The 20,880-nt window shown below is 48.6% G+C and overlaps 1 protein-coding gene across 4 annotated transcripts in view; it reads right to left on the bottom strand.

Annotated features, from left to right (window-relative positions):
* Positions 1-6,295: 6,295 nt before the first annotated feature.
* The window catches only part of MBD1 (methyl-CpG binding domain protein 1), a 54,369-nt gene continuing 39,784 nt past the window's right edge, over positions 6,296-20,880 (bottom strand). For 2 of the 4 annotated variants that reach the window (XM_063936106.1, XM_063936107.1), the window contains exons 6-17: positions 15,133-15,173; positions 14,440-14,583; positions 13,541-13,675; positions 13,395-13,451; positions 13,241-13,294; positions 12,764-12,817; positions 12,091-12,255; positions 11,338-11,430; positions 11,144-11,236; positions 10,869-10,967; positions 10,702-10,782; positions 6,296-8,470 (exon numbers count right to left, since the gene is read on the bottom strand). In XM_063936106.1, the coding sequence (XP_063792176.1) occupies positions 8,024-8,470; positions 10,702-10,782; positions 10,869-10,967; positions 11,144-11,236; positions 11,338-11,430; positions 12,091-12,255; positions 12,764-12,817; positions 13,241-13,294; positions 13,395-13,451; positions 13,541-13,675; positions 14,440-14,583; positions 15,133-15,173 (1,463 nt within the window). In that variant the 3' untranslated portion in view covers positions 6,296-8,023. The remainder of the gene's footprint in view (positions 8,471-10,701; positions 10,783-10,868; positions 10,968-11,143; positions 11,237-11,337; positions 11,431-12,090; positions 12,256-12,763; positions 12,818-13,240; positions 13,295-13,394; positions 13,452-13,540; positions 13,676-14,439; positions 14,584-15,132; positions 15,174-20,880) is intronic. The other 2 variants (XM_063936108.1, XM_063936109.1) reach the window with 2 other exon arrangements.

Genomic DNA, 20,880 nt, shown 5'->3' with positions numbered 1-20,880 from the left:
CCCCATATTTAAGCAACCAGCATCGGGCTCTGCGCCTGGTCCTGGTTCCAAAAATACGGGGGACAAAAAGAGTAGGGGTCCCCCGTATTTTTAAAACCAGCACCGGGCTCCACTAGCTGGACAGATAATGCCACAGCCGGGGGTCACTTTTATATAGCGCCCTGCGGCCGTGGCATCAAAAATCCAACTAGTCACCCCTGGCCGGGGTACCCTGGGGGAGTGGGGACCCCTTTTCAATCAAGGGGTCCCCCCCCCCCAGCCACCCAAGGGCCAGGGGTGAAGCCCGAGGCTGTCCCCCCCCCATCCAATGGGCTGCGGATGGGGAGGCTGATAGCCATTTGTGATCATGAAAAGATATTGTTTTTAGTAGCAGTACTATAAGTCCCAGCAAGCCTCCCCCGCATGCTGGTACTTGGAGAACCACAAGTACCAGCATGCGGCGGAAAAACGGGCCCGCTGGTACCTGTAGTACTACCACTAAAAAAATACCCAAAAAAACACAAGACACACACACCGTGAAAGTATAATTTTATTACATACATACACACATACATACATACTTACCTATGGCCCCACGCAGGTCGGTCCTCTTGTCCAGTAGAATCCAAGGGTACCTGTTGAATAAATTATACTCACCAGATCCAGTGGTCCAGGCTCCTCGGGAAATCCAGGTGTAATCCACGTACTTGTTAAAAATAAAAAAACGGTGTCACGACCACGAACTGAAAGGTGACCCATGTTTGCACATGGGTCACCTTCCCACGAATGCCAGAAACCCACTTTGCCTTCTGGCTAAGTTGGTTTCTTCAGCCAATCAGGGAGTGCCACGTTGTAGCACTCTCCTGATCAGCTGTGTGCTCCTGTCTTCACTGACAGGCAGCACACGGCAGTGTTACAATGTAGCGCCTATGCGCTACATTGTAACCAATGATGGGAACTTTCTGCCCTGCGGTTGACCTAAAGTGACGTCACCGCTGAGCAGAAAGTTCCCATCATTGGTTACAATGGAGCGCATAGGCGCTACATTGTAACACTGCCGTGTGCTGCCTGTCAGTCAGTACAGGAGCACACAGCCGATCAGGAGGGTGCTACAACGTGGCGCTCCCTGATTGGCTGAAGAAACCCACTTAGACATCAGTCAGAGTGGGTTTCTGGCATTCGTGGGAAGGTGACCCATGTGCAAACATGGGTCACCTTTCAGTTCGTGGTCGGGCAGCCGTTTTTTTTGTTTTATTCAAGTACGTGGATTATCCCTGGATTTGCCAAGGAGCCTGGACCACTGGATCTGGTGAGTAGAATTTCTTCAACAGGTACCCCTTGGATTCTACTGGAGAAGAGGACCGACCTGCGTGAGAACATAAGGTAAGTATGTATGTATGTGTGTATGTATGTAATAAAATTATACTTTCACGGTGTGTGTGTCTTGTGTTTTTTTGGGTATTTTTTTAGTGGTAGTACTACAGGTACCAGCGGGCCCGTTTTTCCGCCGCATGCTGGTACTTGTGGTTCTCCAAGTACAAGCATGCGGGGGAGGCTTGCTGGGACTTGTAGTACTGCTACTAAAAACAATCTTTTCTTTTACAACAAAGGCTATCAGCCCTCCCATCCGCAGCCCATTGGATGGGGGGGGACAGCCTCGGGCTTCACCCCTGGCCCTTGGGTGGCTGGGGGGGGGGGACCCCTTGATTGAAGGGGTCCCCACTCCCCCAGGGTACCCCGGCCAGGGGTGACTAGTTGGATTTTTGATGCCACGGCCGCAGGGCGCTATATAAAAGTGACCCCCGGCTGTGGCATTATCTGTCCAGCTAGTGGAGCCCGGTGCTGGTTTTAAAAATACGGGGGACCCCTACTCTTTTTGTCCCCCGTATTTTTGGGACCAGGACCAGGCGCAGAGCCCGATGCTGGTTGCTTAAATATGGGGGAACCCCTGTCATTTTTTCCCCCATATTTCTGCAACCAGGATCGGCTCAAAGAGCCCGAGGCTGGTTATGCTTAGGAGGGGGGACCCCACGCAATTTTTTTTGGCAAAAAAAAGCACTTTCCAACCCCTTCCCACTGATATACATGCACGGATCTCATGGATCCCTGCATGCATCTCAAATCACGAATAAAAAAAGCAGGTCTGTTTTTTTTTAGGACTTTTTTACGAATTGTAATTTTTCACGGCAGTGTTTTGGGTTTTTTTGCTTTGCACTTCTTAGTAAATGACCGAGATTCATACTTAAACAGGCGTAATTTGACCGATGGTGTATTCATTCGTAATTTTTTACCTGAACTAGAAAAAAATTACGAATGCCCTCATCACTGCCGTGATTAGTGTTTAGTAAATGACCGAGATTGACCGAGATGACACTTTGATGAAAAAACGGCATCTCGGTCAAAATCGGGAGCTTAGTAAATATACCCCACTGTATACGCCAGATCTGGCGTATACAGCGTGTAAGTAGTATAGAAGAGGTGACAGTAGCTCAGAGTTACAGGTACAATTATCTGGCGTATACAGTGTGTAAGTAGTATAGAAGAGGTGATAGTAGCTCAAGTTACAGGTACAATGATCTGGCGTATATAGTGTGTAAGTAGTATAGAAGAGGCGATAGTAGCTCAGAGTTACAGGTACAATGATCTGGCGTATACAGTTGAAACTCCACCGTAGGAAACTTCTTGGACTCGCACCAAGATACATATTTTTTCCAAATACAATGGTAATGTTTTGACGTTACTCCTTTCCTAGCCTGTATCAGGGTAGGAATAACCTTGTTCGGGAAGCCCTTCCGAGTTAGTATCTGGCTTTCAACCTCCATGCCGTCAAACGTTGCCGTGGTAAGTCTTGATAGGCGAACGGCCCCTGCTGCAGCAGGTCCTCCGGAAGAGGAAGAGGCCTTGGCTCTTCTAGCAGTAGATCCGCGTACCAAGACCTTCTTGGCCAGTCCGGAGCAATGAGGATTGCCTGAATTTTAGTTCTCCTTATGAGTTTAAGAACTCTTGTAAAAAGAGTGGAAGTGGAGGAAACTCGTACACCGACTGGAACACCCACGGAGTCACTAGGGCGTACACCGCCACTGCTTGCGGATCTCTCGACCTGGTACAATACCGCCGAAGCTTCTTGTTGAGACGAGAGGCCATCATGTCGATCTGTGTAACGCCCCAAAGATCTGTTGCCTCCTTGAACACCTCCAGATGGAGACCCCACTCCCCTGGATGGAGATCGTGTCTGCTGAGGAAGTCCGCTTCCCAGTTGTCTACTCCCGGAATGAAGATTGCTGACAGCGCCACCGCTGTCCAGAGGATGATTCTCACTACCTCTGACATTGCAGCTCTGCTCTTCGTTCCGTCCTGTCGGTTTATGTAAGCCACTGTCGTTACATTGTCCGATTGCACTTGAATGGCCCGATTTCTTAGAAGAGGGGCCGCTTGGAGAAGACTGCTGTAGACAGGTCTTCGTTCAGTCATGTTTATTGGCAGGCTGGCTTCCAGACATGACCACCTTCCTTGGAAGGATTCCCCTTGAGTAACTGCGCCCCAGGCCCGGAGACTTGCATCCATGGTTAGAAGGATCCAGTCCTGAATCCCAAACCTGCGGCCCTCCAGAAGGTGAGGTAATAGCAGCAACCAGAGGAGTGAAATCCTGGCCTTTGGCGACAGACGTATTCTCTGGTGCATGTGTAGATGGGATCCAGACAACCTGTCCAGGAGATCCAGTTGGAAGGGCAGAGCATGAAGCCTCCCGTACTTCAGAGCCTCGTAAGAGGCCACCATCTTTCCCAGAAGGCGAATGCACTGATGAACCGACACCCGGGCTGGCTTCAGGACATCCCGGACCATTGTTTGTATCACCAACGCTTTTTCATCCGGAAGAAACACCCTCTGCACTTTCGCGTCGAGGAGCAGTCCCAGAAAGGACAACCTCCTGGACAGTTTCAAATGTGATTTTGGGATATTCAGGATCCAACCACATTCCCTGAGAAGCTTGGTCGTGAGAAGTATTGACCGTAACAGCTTCTCCTCGGACGATGCCTGTATCAGCAGATCGTCCAGATCTGGAATTATGTTGGTGAATACCCTTGGTGCTGTGGAGAGGCCGAATGTCAGGGCCTGGAACTGAAAATGACAGTCCAACAGTGCGAATCGGAGATAAGTTTGATGCGGAGGCCAAATCGGAATGTGGAGGTACGCATCCTTGATATCCAGGAATACCAAGAATTCCCCCACTTCCAGACCTGATATCACCGCCCTTAGAGACCCCATTTTGAACTTGAACTCCCTCAGGAAGGGGTTTAGTGATTTTTAGTTCAGAATGGGTCTGACCGAACCATCCGGTTTCGGTACCACAAAAAGGTTTGAATAGTAACCCGTGTGTTGCATTTGAGGAGGAACTGGCACAATGACCTGTGCCTCCACCAACTTCTGAATGGCCCCCTGTAGGGTAGCCCTGTCTGCCGGTAAAGTTGGCAAGCCCGATGTGAAGAACCGCTGAGGGAGATCTTGAAATTCCAGCCGGTACCCCTGGGACACAATGTCTAGCACCCAGGGGTCCAAGCCGGACGACACCCAGACGTGACTGAAATGTCTGAGTCTCGCCCCCACTGGCCTTACCTTCAGTCTGCGCTGTCCACCGTCATGCGGAGGACTTTGGGGCACCTGAAGCAGGCTTCTGTTCCTGGGAACCCGCCGCAGCAGGTTTCTTGGATTTTGGTTGGCCCGGTTTTAACTTTCTTGGTCTAGTAACCCGAAAGGACTGAGATGCAGGTGAAGAAAATGGTTTCCTCATAGCAGGAGCTGCTGAGGGAAGAAAAGGGGACTCCACGCATCCAATGCTTCCCCAAAGAACCTGACCTGTGTAGGGTAGGGTCTTCACGTCGGCAGACCACTGGCGCAGCCACAGTCCTCGACGATTTGAGACGGACATGGAAGAAATTCCTGCAGCCGTCGAACCCAGGTCTTTCATGGATTCCACCGTAAATCCCGCAGAATCCTGTATGTTACGCAAGAACAATTCAACGTCACTTTTATCCATTCTGATCAATTTCTCAAGTAACTGTCAGACCACTTTACTATAGCTTAAGAAAGCCATACACAGGCAATGATAAGTCCCAGTATCGCCCCCGAAGCTGTGTATATGGATTTGAGCATAGTGTCAATCCCGTGACCAGCTGGTTCTTTCAACGCGGCAGATCCCAGAACTGGTAAATCCACCATCCTTGACAGTCTGGACACAGATGCATCAACTATGGGTGGGTTTTTCCCCAATTCATTCTATCCTCACAGGATTTTTCAAACGGCGTGTAATACATTAGACGCAAGGAAGGTTCGTAAGGCTATTCTTATTGTTTAGCTAATGGCCTCCAACATGAGTCGAATCCCCTGCAAGTGGTGCCACCGCCACTGCCCCCCCCCCCCCCCCCGCGCGCCCCCTTCCCCCCAGCACGTCCCTATCACCGTTCGCAGTCTGTGTAATAGGAGCAGCAGACCGGTAATGGTGCTGAACTCTGCTGGGTTCGCACTGAGAAGCTCCACCCACCGAAGATGGCGCGTCTTCCCGCGCAACTTCTATATACTGGCCTGAGGAGTCTGTCGCTAGCCTGGGGATTTAGTCTCCAGCTAGCGTCTGTGACCAGCTTAGGGTATTTAGACGCTGGCTCAGCAACGCGATTAGATTTCTGTGTACATGAAATGGATTCCTCCTGAGAGGAAACCACTTCAGCAGCATATGACAGTCCCTAGACATGGCTATGAAAGGCATTGAACACCCACAGGGAATAGTCAGTCTCAGCTCTCCCCCCCCCCCCCAGGAGCTCAGTGTCCTGTCAGCGGAGATAGAGGCTCAGACCCCGCAGGGTGGACACTACTACCCCCCTTAATCCCTCGAAGCAGGGAGACTGTTGCCAGCAGCCTCCCTGTAAAATAATAAACTCTTAAAAATAACCTTACTAGAGAAGCCCTGTAGAGCTCCCCTAGCTGTGACCGGCTCCTCCGGGCACATTTTCTAAACTGAGTCTGGTAGGAGGGGCATAGAGGGAGGAGCCAGCCCACACTCTCAAACTCTTAAAGTGCCAGTGGCTCCTAGTGGACCCGTCTATACCCCATGGTACTAATGTGGACCCCAGCATCCTCTAGGACGTAAGAGAAACAACTTATACCTCTACCTTTAATCACTTCACTCCAGTTGGAATCTCTTTCATCTCCCAAGTACAGTATAATAACTTTTCGTACAGCTTTTCCTATGCCAATGAACAGATTATTAAAAACTGAGTATCAGAAGATAAACGGAGGCATTGAAGGAAAAACAAAAACAAGCTTTTCGTATAAACAAAATAAAATTTATTAAAGAAACAAGTACCTCCATAGAGGAGTGAACCAGTTATAGAACTCATTTATATGGCTGACCAAAAACCAAAATACGACGGCTTTAAACTTGGGGTGCTTAAATTCACTGCTGCGTTCACATTAAACACTAGGGTATGCTAGCAAGCAACGCTGATTATCTCGACAGCCGTGCGCACTTGTGAGTGGACCCCGCAAGGCGCTCAACGATGGAAAACATTTTTAAATAAGTTAATGCATCAGGTAGGACGATGCGGTTTCTAGGTTCAGCAGATAAGACTTGGAACTCATGAGAGTCAAACACACCCCAAGATTGGAGCCTGTCGGGGTGAGAGTTTTGCTCAGCCTTTCATCGTATATATGACACTTCCTGATAACCAGAGTAGTTAATAGTGGATATTGATGCACAAAATAATGTAGAGTTTTGAGTTGATATTTAGCAAACAAAAAAAAAAACAAAAACGAACAAAACCAAAATAGAGACAGTCTTATAGTAATATTTATCTGAACCCCAAAAACAAAAATTTCATGTTTTCTGTAACCTAAAGAAATAGTTTGATGTAGCGCAAAGGACCAGGTGGTCCGAAGGCCACTCCCGACAGCCATTTTCACAGCTACTATACAGCTTTCGTGGGAGCTCGAGGGTCGGCGTGATGCATAAACCAGACAGTTCTGTACAGTATAACAAATATAAAGGTTATTCTTCTTTATTTAAAAAGCAGCAGCTTTCTGATGAGAGCTAACGGGAGAAGAGACATCTTCCGCTCAGCACGCAGGCACACGAGAGAGAGATGTTCAGCCCTGCACAGGCTGACAGGAAGACTAGAGTAATACGTTAGTTTAAAATAGATCTTTACATGCGTCCAGTGACCACCATAACCTTAATAAACACAAAATAAGCAACGAAAACCACAACCTGATCGGGATTCCTGATAAGAACTCTGTAGATCTGAATAACTTTATACCTGTGGTCCAGCCTCAGTTTCATCCAGTGTAGAAAATAAAATAAAAAAAATCATCTGTAACCTAAAGCTGTTCAAATAGACTATCTTGAATATTTATTATGCTATCATTTCTCTGCTCGTATCACCGGTACGATAACGCCCCTCCCAAAACGCGCACTTTGGGGCACAGCTCGCAATACCTGAATATTTTAGCGACGTCTCTTTCACTAGGCTCCTAGCACAAATCCAGGTTCTCCCTACACAGTCTAGCTTCCCCCTGCAGCCAATACGCCCTTAGCGTTCCAATCATGAGAGAGCCATGGCTTTTATTTGGTCCACGTTACGGATACTGGGATGGACATCGCATTTTCTCCTAGGTCTGGTTAGAGATCCCTACTGACTGTTCACTAGCACAATTCTGCTTTCCTCTAATTCTGCATTTCATTTAGCATCAAGAACCCAAAACTACCTACTGGGTTACCTGTTGGGTTACACCCATTTCTCTTCTCTGGATACCTTCTCCCTATGCAAAGACTTCATTGTGGTGCAACATCGCAGTATGCTGTGGTGGTAAGGGGGGGGGGGGGGTTTAACAATCCACAATGCTGGGCAACTGCTACTTAATACACGGGTTCTTTACAGGTGAAGGTCTCCAACGTTCCCTACTCCCAGGCGCACAATCCAACCACTTCACTGTTTAAAAGTCTGACGAGCAGTCCTTTATGTCCCTGAGCGCTGGCTAACCCGTTGCCCCACCTTTAGAGGTCACTGCCTGACGGCCAGGGGTTTGTGCAGCATTCTGGGCACCGCCCCTCATACACCAGGACGCGACAGTTTGGAGAACGAGGTCCTTCTTTGGGAAGACTGGCGCAAGGCCGATACGCTTCCAGGTCGCAGATTAGCTCCACGACTTCGTCGACGGTAGTGAGCCGACTTGGGTGCTTACTGTAGAGTTCATGCAAGGAAGGGACAGTGTAGTCTCTTACTACAATAAAAAACTGCAGTCGGGGTTGGATGTGAATGACCGTCTCTGCCATGGTAGAGAGGGTGGACCTCTGAACTAACTGCAAGTTAGGGCCGGTGTGAGACAATACTTCCCAGTGAGCTGGCAGTGGAATCTCGTGCAGCTCCGCCATGAATTCTTGCAGAACCTGGTCGAGGCCATTTACGGTGTTGTACGACCCCAGGCTGAAAATCTCCATGATCTGCAAAGGAACAAAAAGACGACGAGAAGGTGGGGGGTTATTACAGAGCATGTCATTTTTAAACCTGCCTCGCGTACCTTTATAAAATAAGGCCCCTTCCCACCTCACTGGGGCACTGCTGGTAGAGTAAGATTTGAAAATACCAGCATATAAACGAATCCTCATACACTGACTTAAGTCGCGGAAAATAGCCCCTCTTAGCGCGCTAGGTCCTGGGCGGCTCGGAAGCACCTAGTGTCTGTCTTGCTCAAAACATGTAGCTTTGTTGCATAAATAAATCAAGTGGAAGCGACAAATATACATTGCTGGATTACACTGATCAATTTGATGTGAGACTGAGTCTGTATTCGTGTAAACTGAGCTCCATCTGAGCTTTACTCGCACCAAGAGGGTAATTCAGATCTGATCGCAGATGTGCTAAATTCAGCACATCTACGATCATTTACTCAACTCTGCCCAGAACAGAGTCAGTCCACCCAGCATTTCTCCCCCTCCCCCCCCCCCCGGGTGCAAAAGTATCGCACGGCGGTGATGCTTTTGCACCCGGCGAGTAGCTCCCTGCCTGCGCTGCTCCTGTGCGCTGGCAGGGGGCACTACCGGCCGCACCCCAGGTCACAGCGGCTGCGTATGACATCACGCAGCCGCCCACCTACGCAATGGTCCGGACTCGCCTGCGTTGTCCGGACCACGCCCCACCAACGGCGTTCTAACTACGTTGGCACGCTCCCTCTCGCCCCGCGACCGCCTCTGCCTGTCAATCCCATTGTGCTTCATCTGTGACTTTGCACGTACACTCCGAGTGGCTTTTTGCTGCGTCTGTGATGCGTATAACTGGTATGACTGGTAGGTTAAATCGTCTCCCTGCAAATTAACCTTAGCGTGAATGTGTGTGCGTGTACGTGTGACAGAGAGTGTAGAGTGTAAGCTCCACTGGGGCAGGGACTGATGTGAATGGCCAAATACTCTCTGTACAGCGCTGCAGAATATGTGTGTGCTATATAAGTAACTGGTAATAAGTAAATAATAAATATAAGATGAGCCATGGTAGGCTACTCCTGTCAGTCGCACCATATGGTGTACAGGTGCTAGGTGTATAAGGTCACATCCGTACTAACTATAGGCAATGTTACTTATAAATCTATTTACGTTGGCCCAATGGCTACACATTATACGCTCCAATGTGCATCACAGATTTAGTCAGGGGTCCAGAAACAGCAGAGCGTTATCCTGGGAGTTCAGATATTGCTTTAGTAATAGGGATGAATCCATAATCTCACAAACCCAATCCCTTAGAAAGTGGCCACATACGGAACCCAAAGCCCCGTGGGAGATATTATATTACTTACACTGGCTTACGTGACAAAGCTCCCCCCCCACCCCCCAAACTTCCTACACACAAACAAAATAAAAACACATCTCCACTCCAAATTGCACCCCCATCTACATTGTAGATGTTCCCTGCAGAAAAGCCTGCGATGGGCATATATAAATCCAATCGTCACCCTATCAATGTTCATGTGCCGACACGATATATGGTCCAATAAAACTCTGGGACTGACTCTGCGCCAGCAGCTGCAGCGTCCGTGTGTGCATCTTTTGCCGGTGTCGTCACTTTATGCAGATGTCGCTACAAGCCCCTCCCCTTGTTGCACAGTCATGTGTCTGAATGTGCATGGGCGGAGACACTCACCGTGAGTGTCCATTGGCTGCACCACCTGCGTGCTAGGTGTAGATTCTCCTTCAGCGTGAGGCCTCCAATGGGAGCGAGTATGCGTCTAAGCTTGCAACCATGCCACAACACATACCACCTCTGTGTCCGCATAGCCACCTCCCAATTACCGCTGTGCATCTCAATTACAGCTGCGCACACACTCTGAGACCCCTGCGCTGTGCAACAGTTTACGCGCAGCAGCAAAAAAAAAAAAAAAAAAATAGAAAAATCACTGAACTGCGTGTACATGGGCACTGCAGGCAATACAGAATCAGCCCTCTCAGGAACTATAAGCAGGCCAGTAGAGAGTACTGCGTGGTCTACGGGACCCGGAAAATAAATGAATATGGAGAACACAATGCGAACGCAAAGCAAGGTCCCCGTTTCCGCTGGGCTACCAGAAGAAATCCAGCACCACATCTATATACATAATATTGCTAAAAGCCTTGTTGGACGTGTCTCCAGGATCCAAGCACCGCCATGACAAATGCAATTCGAGACACAAAGTCGGCTATCTCACCACTGGAGTGCTCTCGTCAGCCTCCTCCACATCATCATCCTCCGTGATAAACTCGTCAGTATTCACGGAGTACTGGAGATCCTGCAGCGGTGGCGAGAGATGGAACAAATTACCGGGGGAAGGGGAGAACAGGATGTGTAATAGAGAGCATACGGCCTGCTACATACCACAGAGCAGTCTTGTCCGTCATCAATTTGACACTCTATGATCTCCTGTTTTATCACTATGGGATCCACGCGTTCTGCAGCCCAGCGACCATAGGTTTCCTGTAAATGAAGGAGATAATAAATCAATAGCTACTCTCCAGGATAAATACGGGGAAATGTTATTTCAGAACAATGTAGGCATTTTCTTGTAATGAGCTATAAAAATGCAAAAGTATATTATGCAAGATAGAATATATAGAACTTCTTTCATAAAGATGTGTATCTAAAAGTCTTACATCTGAAGACTCATATCCGCCATTTTGCTGCTCCATCAATTCCAATTTAAAGGCTTGTACATTGCGGTGCGACTGCATTTCCTCATCTTGCCTCTAGAGGGAGATACAAAGAGAAACCCATGACTTCTCTTCAACTCTGATTTGGTACCCGGATTTGTAACCCCAGAAACAAGACCCTAGGCCTCGAAACTGACCAGTGCTTCCATGTTCTCCGCTGCTTCTTTCTTTATCCGCTCCAGCAGCACGGGGTGATTGCTGGACTTCAGGTATAATGGGATGTTCTTCTCCTAAGAAAAATACCATGACAGATGTAAATCAGAACACGAGCATGGAAATTAATTTTAAATGGCTAAAAACAGGACTTATTCAGAGAGAAGGCCCCTAAACTACAGCTGGCAAAAGAAACCAAAGCTAATAGCGTGAAATGGGGGAGCGGGCATTTGGGAGGTCAGTTGTAAGTTTCGGTATTGCTGGCAGGTTATAATTTGGAACCGAGAAATAGCCTTTTCTTCTTAAATATGTAGCACTTCTCAGACTGGCTAAGGGGTGACCATAACTGCCAAAGGATTATGGGTAACATTCACAAATCGCTTCCTTTCATGCCTAAGAATAATGGGCGCCTCCAAGGCACAGGGGTACAGTTGCAGGCGGGAGTATTAAATAAAAAAAATACACAAAAAGCTTAAGTGTGCAACTCCGGGTGTAATAGACACCAGCACGAGGGTTCCAAAACCTCAAATGCAAGGCAAATATTTGGCCAGGTACTGGGACTTCTACCTAGGCACAAATGTCTGTCGACATCCAGGATGTGAGTGGTTCGCAACAGACAGCAGTGCACAAGAGACAGCTTAGGGTAAACAATAGCAGAGAGAGACAGAAGATTAGAGCCGGAGAAGTCCTATATAGCTCTCCCAGGCCAGACCAGATTATTAAGCCATACAACCCACCACGGCGAAACGTAGGCACTGACGCCAGCGGCACTTCTGCCGTTTTAGGTTACGGCCACCGAATTTGGGTTTGTCCTGGCAGAAGTCACACTCGCCACAGTCCAACTTCTGTAGGCAGGCCTCACACGCGCCACATTTCCGGTTCTTGCGGCGGCCTGCCAGTTGCTGTGGAATATAGGGGGAGGGACAAGGAAGAGAGATAAGGAACTCTACCTCATGTCGGTCAGTCATACCATGATGCTAAATTGCATGCTGGAGAAAGGAGAGGCCTGGGCTGGGTGAGGTTATGGGTGGGGGTAAAGCTCTGCAAGCTGAAGCAGGGGATGCATGAGTAATCTCTGCAAGATGGAACGGATGCAAAAGGGAGGAGCGCAGGCTGCGCGGAGAACCCATGCTGGTAGGAGGAAAGGATGCATGAAAATGCTTGCAAGCAAGACGAGATGCAGACGGTTAGAGGACTCCGAGCAGGACAGAGTGGGAGAGGGGGGGATATGCAAGGAAGCTCTGCTAGTGGGAAAAGGAGGATGCATAGAGAAGATCTGAAAGATTAACAGATGCAAATGAATTAGAACACTGCACCACCACAACAGAAGCAGCAGCAAGAGAGAGAGATAAAATATCACTAAAACCCCACTACAGTTTAGAGGAAATGAGGCCTTCACAAGTTACTAACCTGTGTTCTTTTCTTCTCAATTATTGGCTTCACTTTTTTAAAATAGGCTTTTTTCTGGGGGAGAGGGGGGGAAATAAATCAGAAATGAGCATCAAAACAGCAGCCACAGACTCACACAGGTGAGGGGGTAGGGACACGCAGGCTTGTGAAGGAGGTGGAGAGACAACAGCATGCCTTATGTTGGGGACAGGGAGCAGGTTTCCACTTGCATGCCACAACCAAGCTCAGCTTAAAGAGAGGGTCAGGAGAGCCGTGAGCACAGGGCAGGCACAAGCATGCAGATCCTGGGTGTGGTGGTGGGGACCAGACATGCAGCCACATGCACAGGAGGGAGTAGGGTGTGCAAGCACTTGCAGATTAGGGGAGGAACCGGGCAGATGTGCAGGCCGGGAGTGAAGGGTGCAGCCACGGAGCATGGGGGTGCATCATCTCCCACCAAGCAGTCACACGCACACAGGAACCAAGCGTCTCACAAACCTTATGTTTGGGTGGAAACGAGCTGGAATCTCGCTCAGACAATGGTTTCCATTTCTACAAGGAGGATGATAACAAGGAGAATAACTAAAAACGCCCCAAGTTCTTGTGCCGCCGTCATCACCCCCCCCAGCCAATGGTCACAAGACAGACTTACTATGTTCCCTTTCTTTTTAACAAAGCCTTTTTTCTGTGACGACTGGACCTCCGGCTTCTGAACACACACAAAAGAACAGCAATGAGCGTCCAGAGAGCAACGCTTTCTGCAGAGCATTTCGGGTAACAGTTGTGCGTTAGGGTCACCTTATTTAGACACCTGCGCTTCAGACACTTCTCTGTGACCTGCTGGCTGGGGTTCTGCTGCCTCGTCACGCACACAGCGCAGTCCTCGCAATCCTCCGTCGTGCTGCACCCCTGGCACTTTCCGCAATCCGTGCCCTGTGGAGTACAGAACGCACTGCATTAATTCCACTGCAATAACACATGATCAAAGACAGACAATGGGCGCAGGATACTCTATCTCCTGGCATGCTGGTAGAGGACTATACTGTAGGGTCTTACAAGGTCACACCTCTTCAGTTTACCCCCAAAACAGTTGTTTACTGCAAGCTGCCATATTTCGGAGAAAGTCCACCCCACACTTCGAACTAGGACCAATGAACTGTACTAATGTACGCTGCAGCATTCCATTTACATCCCACATTTTAAAAGACTAACTAAGAAGAAGAAGAAGAAGAAGAAGAAGAAGAAGTAGTAGGTCTGACTTCTCTCCCCTCAGTCCCTCGCTGCAGGGAGCCTGTAGCCAGCAGGTCTCCCTGAAAATAAAAAACCTAACAAAGTCTTTTCTAGAGAAACTCAGGAGAGCTCCCCTAGTGAGTGTCCAGTCAGTCCTGGGCACAAAGTCTAACCGAGGTCTGGAGGAGGGGCATAGAGGGAGGAGCCAGTTCACACCCAGTTAAAGTCTTTTCAGTGTGCCCAAGCTCCTGCGGATCCCGTCTATATCCCATGGTCCTTTTGGAGTCCCCAGCATCCTCTAGGACGTAAGAGAAACTGGTCTTACTCTCCCCAAGTTGCTACATAGAGAGTCTAGTAATCATACGAGACTGGCCAGCCAACTGGGTCTCAACATTATGGTTTCCACAGATCATGACCATGTGTGGATATAGATGGTCACCTTAACCCACCTCTCCGAGCCACCGTACCTTGCGTATTACTTGCAGGCATCGCCTTTTCACACACTTCCAGGAGCTGCCGAATTCTGGGTTGTGAGTGCGGAGGAGACACACTGTGCAGTGTCCACAGTTCTCAGACAACCTGCAGGCGGAGCACATCCCGCAGCCGGTGTTCTGCGCAGTGGAGGAGGAGAGCGGTGAGAGGATGACGTGCATGCTACAATCGCAGTACAGGCTAAGCCTTATAGCAAACCCCCTACATCTATATGGCAGCAGCCCATTACCAAACCGGACTGTGCCTGATCGACCGCAGTGCATGAAACCATTCACAACATTACCGTTACAGAAAGATGTAGAAAGTGGTATTAACAAAAATAAATAAATGAAGTCAAATCAGATATATATTATGATGAGTCTATTTAACAGTGGGAGGCATAGCTGCTGCTAGATACTGATTCTTACAACCACTTTACACACAAAAACGCATTGCCCTAGTTACTGCCTGCTAGCCCCAAACACCCGCCGCTGCACACACAAAAAACACCCGCCGCTGCACACACAAAAAACACCCGCCGCTGCACACACAAAAAACACCCGCCGCTGCACACACAAAAAACACCCGCCGCTGCACACACAAAAAACACCAGCCGCTGCACACACAAACACAACAAAACCACGGTCCTAAGTAATATGTCTATGAACAACAATGGGAAGTGTCCAAACCTTTAAAAGCTTCTGTTGTTTGTTGAAAGCTCTTCTGGAAGCTGAAAGTAAAATCAGAATATACTGTCACTGCGGTAAAAGTGTGCAATAGACTAGCAATGAACAACCAGCTACTGTACCAGGGGCACGTATGAAATAGGATGCACAGATAAGAGTCAGACATGCTCCTAGTAGTTTAGACTCACTGAAAAGTGGGAAAAGTCAGAGAGGTTTCTGAGCTGTAATCAGCAGTACACAATCTACAAATAATCCCGTATCAGGGACTATGGTTGTGATCTGTGCGTCAATCTCAGGCAGTACAGCCTGGGATGCTCCATACAACACTGAGTATCATAACCTGCCCAACACCGATGAGACAGGCACCTCTCTCTCTGCAGGTGGAAGTAGCCTACGTCTTGCTGTAGAAAGGAGTATAAAGGGCTCAATCCAATTAGGTGCGAGTCCCTTTGCGGCGCGAGTCTATATGCCGCACTTATAGTACCAATCTTAAATGAAAAAATAAATTTAAAAAATATAAGATTTTAAACCTACCGGTAAATCTTTTTCTCCTAGTCCATAGAGGATGCTGGGGACTCCGTAAGGACCATGGGGTATAGACGGGCTCCACAGGAGACATGGGCACTATAAAGAACATTAGAATGGGTGTGCACTGGCTCCTCCCTCTATGCCCCTCCTCCAGACCTCAGTTAAAGAAACTGAGCCCAGAGGAGACTGACAGTACGAGGAAAGGATTTTGTTAATCTAAGGGAAAGATTCATACCAGCCCACACCATCCACACCGTATAACCTGGAATATACGAACCAGTTAACAGTATGAAACAAACAGCATCAGTCAAATACTGATCCAAACTGTAACATAACCCTTATGTAAGCAATAACTATATACAAGTCTTACAGAATGTTGTCCGAACTGGGACGGCCGCCCAGCATCCTCTACGGACTAGGAGAAAAAGATTTACCGGTAGGTTTAAAATCTTATTTTCTCTTACGTCCTAGAGGATGCTGGGGACTCCGTAAGGACCATGGGGATTATACCAAAGCTCCCAAACGGGCGGGAGAGTGCGGATGACTCTGCAGCACCGAATGAGCAAACACGAGGTCCTCATCAGCCAGGGTATCAAACTTGTAGAATTTAGCAAAAGTGATTGAACCCGACCAAGTCGCCGCTCGGCAAAGCTGTAATGCCGAGACGCCTCGGGCAGCCGCCCAAGAAGAGCCCACCTTCCTAGTGGAATGGGCCTTTACCGAATTAGGTATCGGCAATCCAGCCGTAGAATGAGCCTGCTGAATCGTGTTACAGATCCAGCGAGCAATAGTCTACTTAGAAGCAGGAGCGCCAACCTTGTTGGCTGCATACAGGACAAACAGAGCCTCTGTTTTCCTAACCCGAGCCGTCCTGGCTACATAAACTTTTAATGCCCTGACCACATCAAGGGACTCGGAATCCTCCAAGTCCCGCGTAGCCACAGGCACCACAATAGGTTGGTTCATATGAAAAGAGGAAACCACCTTAGGCAAAAATTGATGACAAGTCCGCAACTCAGCTCTATCCACATGGAAAATCAGATATGGGGTTTTGTGTGACAAAGCCGCCAACTCGGACACTCGCCTTGCAGATGCCATGGCCAACAACATGACCACCTTCCAAGTGAGATACTTTAATTCCACCTTTTGAAGGGGCTCAAACCAGTGAGACTGAAGGAACTGTAACACCACGTTAAGATCCCATGGTGCCACTGGGGGCACAAAAGGAGGCTGGATGTGCAGCACTCCCTTCACAAAAGTCTGGACTTCTGGGAGAGAAGCCAATTCCTTCTGAAAGAAAATGGATAGGGCCGAAATCTGAACCTTAATGGAGCCTAATTTTAGGCCCATATTCACTCCAGTCTGTAGGAAGTGGAGAAAACGGCCCAGATGGAAATCTTCCGGAGGAGCATTCTTGGTTTCACACCAAGAGACATACTTCCTCCAGATACGGTGATAATGTTTCGCTGTCACCTCCTTCCTAGCCTTTATCAGAGTAGGGATGACTTCATCCGGAATGCCCTTCCCAGCTAGGATCTGGCATTCAACCGCCATGCCGTCAAACGCAGCCGCGGTAAGTCTTGGAACAGACAGGGCCCCTGTTGCAACAGGTCCTCTCTGAGAGGAGGAGGCCACGGTTCTTCTGTGAGCATGTCCTGCAGATCCGGATACCAGGCCCTTCGAGGCCAATCTGAAACAATGAGAATTGTCTGTACTCCTCTTCGTCTTCTGATTCTCAATATTTTTGAGATGAGAGGAAGAGGAGGGAACACATAGACCGACTGAAACACCCACGGTGTCACCAGGGCGTCCACTGCTACTGCCTGAGGGTCCCTTGACCTGGCACAATACCTCAGAAGCTTGTTGTTGAGGCGTGACACCATCATGTCTATTTGAGGAAGTCCCCAATGACTCGCAATCTCTGTGAAGACTTCTTGATGAAGTCCTCACTCTCCTGGATGGAGATAGTGTCTGCTGAGGAAGTCTGCTTCCCAGTTGTCCACTCCCGGAATGAATACAGCCGTCAAAGCGCTTACATGATTTTCTGCCCAGCGAGGAATCCTGGTGGCTTCCGCCATCGCCACTCTGCTTCTTGTTCCGCCCTGGCGGTTTACATGATCCACGGCTGTGACGTTGTCTGACTGAATCAGAACAGGCAGGCCCCGAAGAAGAGTCTCCGCCCGACAGAGGCCGCTGTAGATGGCCCTCAATTCCAGTACGTTTATATGTAGACAAGCCTCCTGGCTCGACCACAGTCCTTGGAAGTTTCTTCCCTGTGTGACTGCTCCACATCCTCGGAGGCTGCCGAAGGGAATGGCCTCGTAAGATGCCACCATTTTTCCCAGAACTCGAGTGCATTGATGGACCGACACCCTTTTCGGCTTCAACAGGTCCCTGACCAAGATCTGGAGTTCCTGGGCTTTTTCCCTTGGAAGAAAAACCCTTTTTTGTTCCGTGTCCAGAATCATGCCTAAGAAAGGCAATTGGATCGTTGGAACCAACTGTGACTTTGGCAGATTGAGAATCCAGCCGTGCTATTGTAACACCCTCAGGGAGAGTACCACGCTTTTCAGCAACTGTTCTCTCGATCTCGCCTTTATCAGGAGATCATCCAAGTAAGGGATAATTGTGACTCCCTGCTTGCGCAGGAGCACCATCATTTCCGCCATTACCTTGGTGAAAATCCTCGGGGCCGTGGAAAGCCCAAACGGCAACGTCTGAAATTGGTAATGACAATCCTGTACAGCAAACCTCAGGAACACCTGATGAGGAGGATATATGGGGACATGAAGGTATGCATCCTTTATGTCCAGAGACACCATAAAATCCCCCCCCCCCCCCCCCTCCAGGCTGGCGATGACATCTTGAATTTGAACCTTTTCAAGTATAGGTTTAGGGAAATTCAGAATGGGTCTGACCGAACCGTCCGGTTTCGGGACCACAAACAGGGTTGAGTAAAACCCCATCCCCTGTTGAAGCATGGGAACTTTGACCACCACTTGTTGTTGACACAGTTTTTGAATTGCATCCAAAACTACTTCCCTCTCTGGGGAAGAAACTGGTAGGGCCGATTTGAAAAACCGGCGAGGAGGCACATCTTCGAATTCCAGCTTGTAACCCTGGGATACAATTTCTATTGCCCAGGGATCCACCTGTGATTGAACCCAGATGTGGCTGAAAAGTCAAAGACGTGCCCCCACTGGGGCGGACTCCCTCAGCGGAGCCCCAGCGTCATGCGGTGGATTTAGTAGAAGCCGGGGAGGACTTCTGTTCCTGGCAACTAGCTGGAGCTGGCAGCTTTTTCCCTCTGCCCTTACCTCTGGCAAGAAAGGAAGATCACCGACCTCTTTTGGACTTATGCGACCGAAAGGACTGCATCTGATAATGTGGCGTTTTCTTTGGCTGTGAGGAAACATAAGGTAAAAAATTAGATTTATCTGCAGAAGATGTGGAAACTAGATCCGTGAGACCTTCCCCAAATAAGTCCTCACCCTTGTAAGGCAAAACCTCCATATGCCTCTTTGAGTCGGCATCACCCGTCCATTGGCGGGTCCACAGGGCTCGCCTAGCAGAAATCGCCATGGCGTTGGCTCTTGAACCCAGTAGGCCAACGTCTCTGAGCATCTCTCATATATAGTACAGCATCTTTAATATGACCCAAGGTCAATAAAATGGTATCCTTATCCAGGGTATCAAATTCAGTAGACAAGGTATCTCTCCAAAGCTGCTACAGCGCTACAAACCCAAGCCGACGCTATTGCCGGTCTGAGCAAGGTACCAGTATGTGTATAAATCGACTTCAAGGTAGTCTCCTGTCTGCGATCAGCAGGATCCTTGAGGGCTGCGGTATCTTGAGACGGCAGCGCCACCTTTTTGGATAAGCGCGTTAACGCCTTGTCCACCCTGTGGGAGGATTCCCACCGTATCCTGTCCTAAGCCGGGAAAGGATACGCCATAAGAATCCTCTTGGGAATCTGCAATTTCTTGTCTGGAGTTTCCCCCCTTCTCATGAGCTAAATGAGTTGTTTGAAAGGGCTTGGGAAAGTAACCTCAGGTTTCTTTTCTTTAAACATGTGGACCCTCGTGTCAGGGACAGAAGGGTCATCAGTGATAATAGGATTTTGGTACTTACCAGGTAAATCCTTTTCTTTGAATCCATAGGGGGCACTGGAGTACTCTTAGGATATGGACGGCTTCCGCAGAAACAGGGCACTGAATATTTAAATTTAGAACTCTCCACCCCTCCATATCCCAGAGTACCTCAGTGTTTTTTACTGAGCCGAACAGGAGCTATAGAGAGGTTGACAATGGAGAATGACATATAACATAACGGACAACAATAAAGTTGACATATAACGTTACTGACGACTAAACAGTTGACACCATAACCGATAGAACTTGAAACTTTGAACCAGTCGGTGAGAATGTGTTACCATAAGATCCCCTGAACTTACCACAAACCAGGTAAAACTGCTCTGGGTGGGCGTCCAGTGCCCCTATGGATTCAAAGAAAAGGATTTACCTGGTAAGTACCAAAATCCTATTTTCTTTTTCATCCACTAGGGGTCACTGGAGTACTCTTGGGACGTAACAAAGCTTCCCCCGTGGGCGGGAGAGCTGTTTGGCACCTGTAACACTAGGCGGCCAAAGCTAGATGCTGATGCCGCAAACGTATCAAACTTGTAAAAGCGCACAAACGTGTGCACTGATGACCATGTAGCCGCACGGCAAAGCTGTGTCGTAGAAGCCCCACGACCAGCTGCCCATGAAGTTCCCACAGAACATGTGGAATGAGCTGTTACTGATGTAGGCGGCTGTAACCTAGCATGAAGGTAAGCCTGACGTATGGTCAGTTTAATCCATCTGGATAAGGTCTGCTTAGATGCTGGCCAACCCATTTTGGCAGCATCATAGAGAACAAACAACATATCAGTCTTACGAACTGTAGACGTTCAGTATACATAAACGCGTAGTGCGCGTACCACATCCAAAGTTTCGGAATCTCCTGTTAACACAGGAACTACTATTGGTAGATTGACGTGAAAAGATGACACTACCTTTGGTAAGAAAGCGGGATTCGTCCGAAGTTCCGCTCTGTCATCATGAAACACCAAATACGGTGGCTTGCATGACAAGGCACCCAAATCTGAAACACGCCTTGCTGAAGCTAAGGCTAGGAGAAAAATTGTTTTCCAAGTGAGAAACTTAATATCCACTTGTTGT

This window comes from Pseudophryne corroboree, chromosome 8 (assembly GCF_028390025.1).
Source record: "Pseudophryne corroboree isolate aPseCor3 chromosome 8, aPseCor3.hap2, whole genome shotgun sequence".
Lineage (NCBI taxonomy): Eukaryota > Metazoa > Chordata > Amphibia > Anura > Myobatrachidae > Pseudophryne > Pseudophryne corroboree.
The sequence above is the reverse complement of the archived record's forward strand: the minus strand, read 5'-3'. Positions and strand labels throughout refer to the sequence as shown.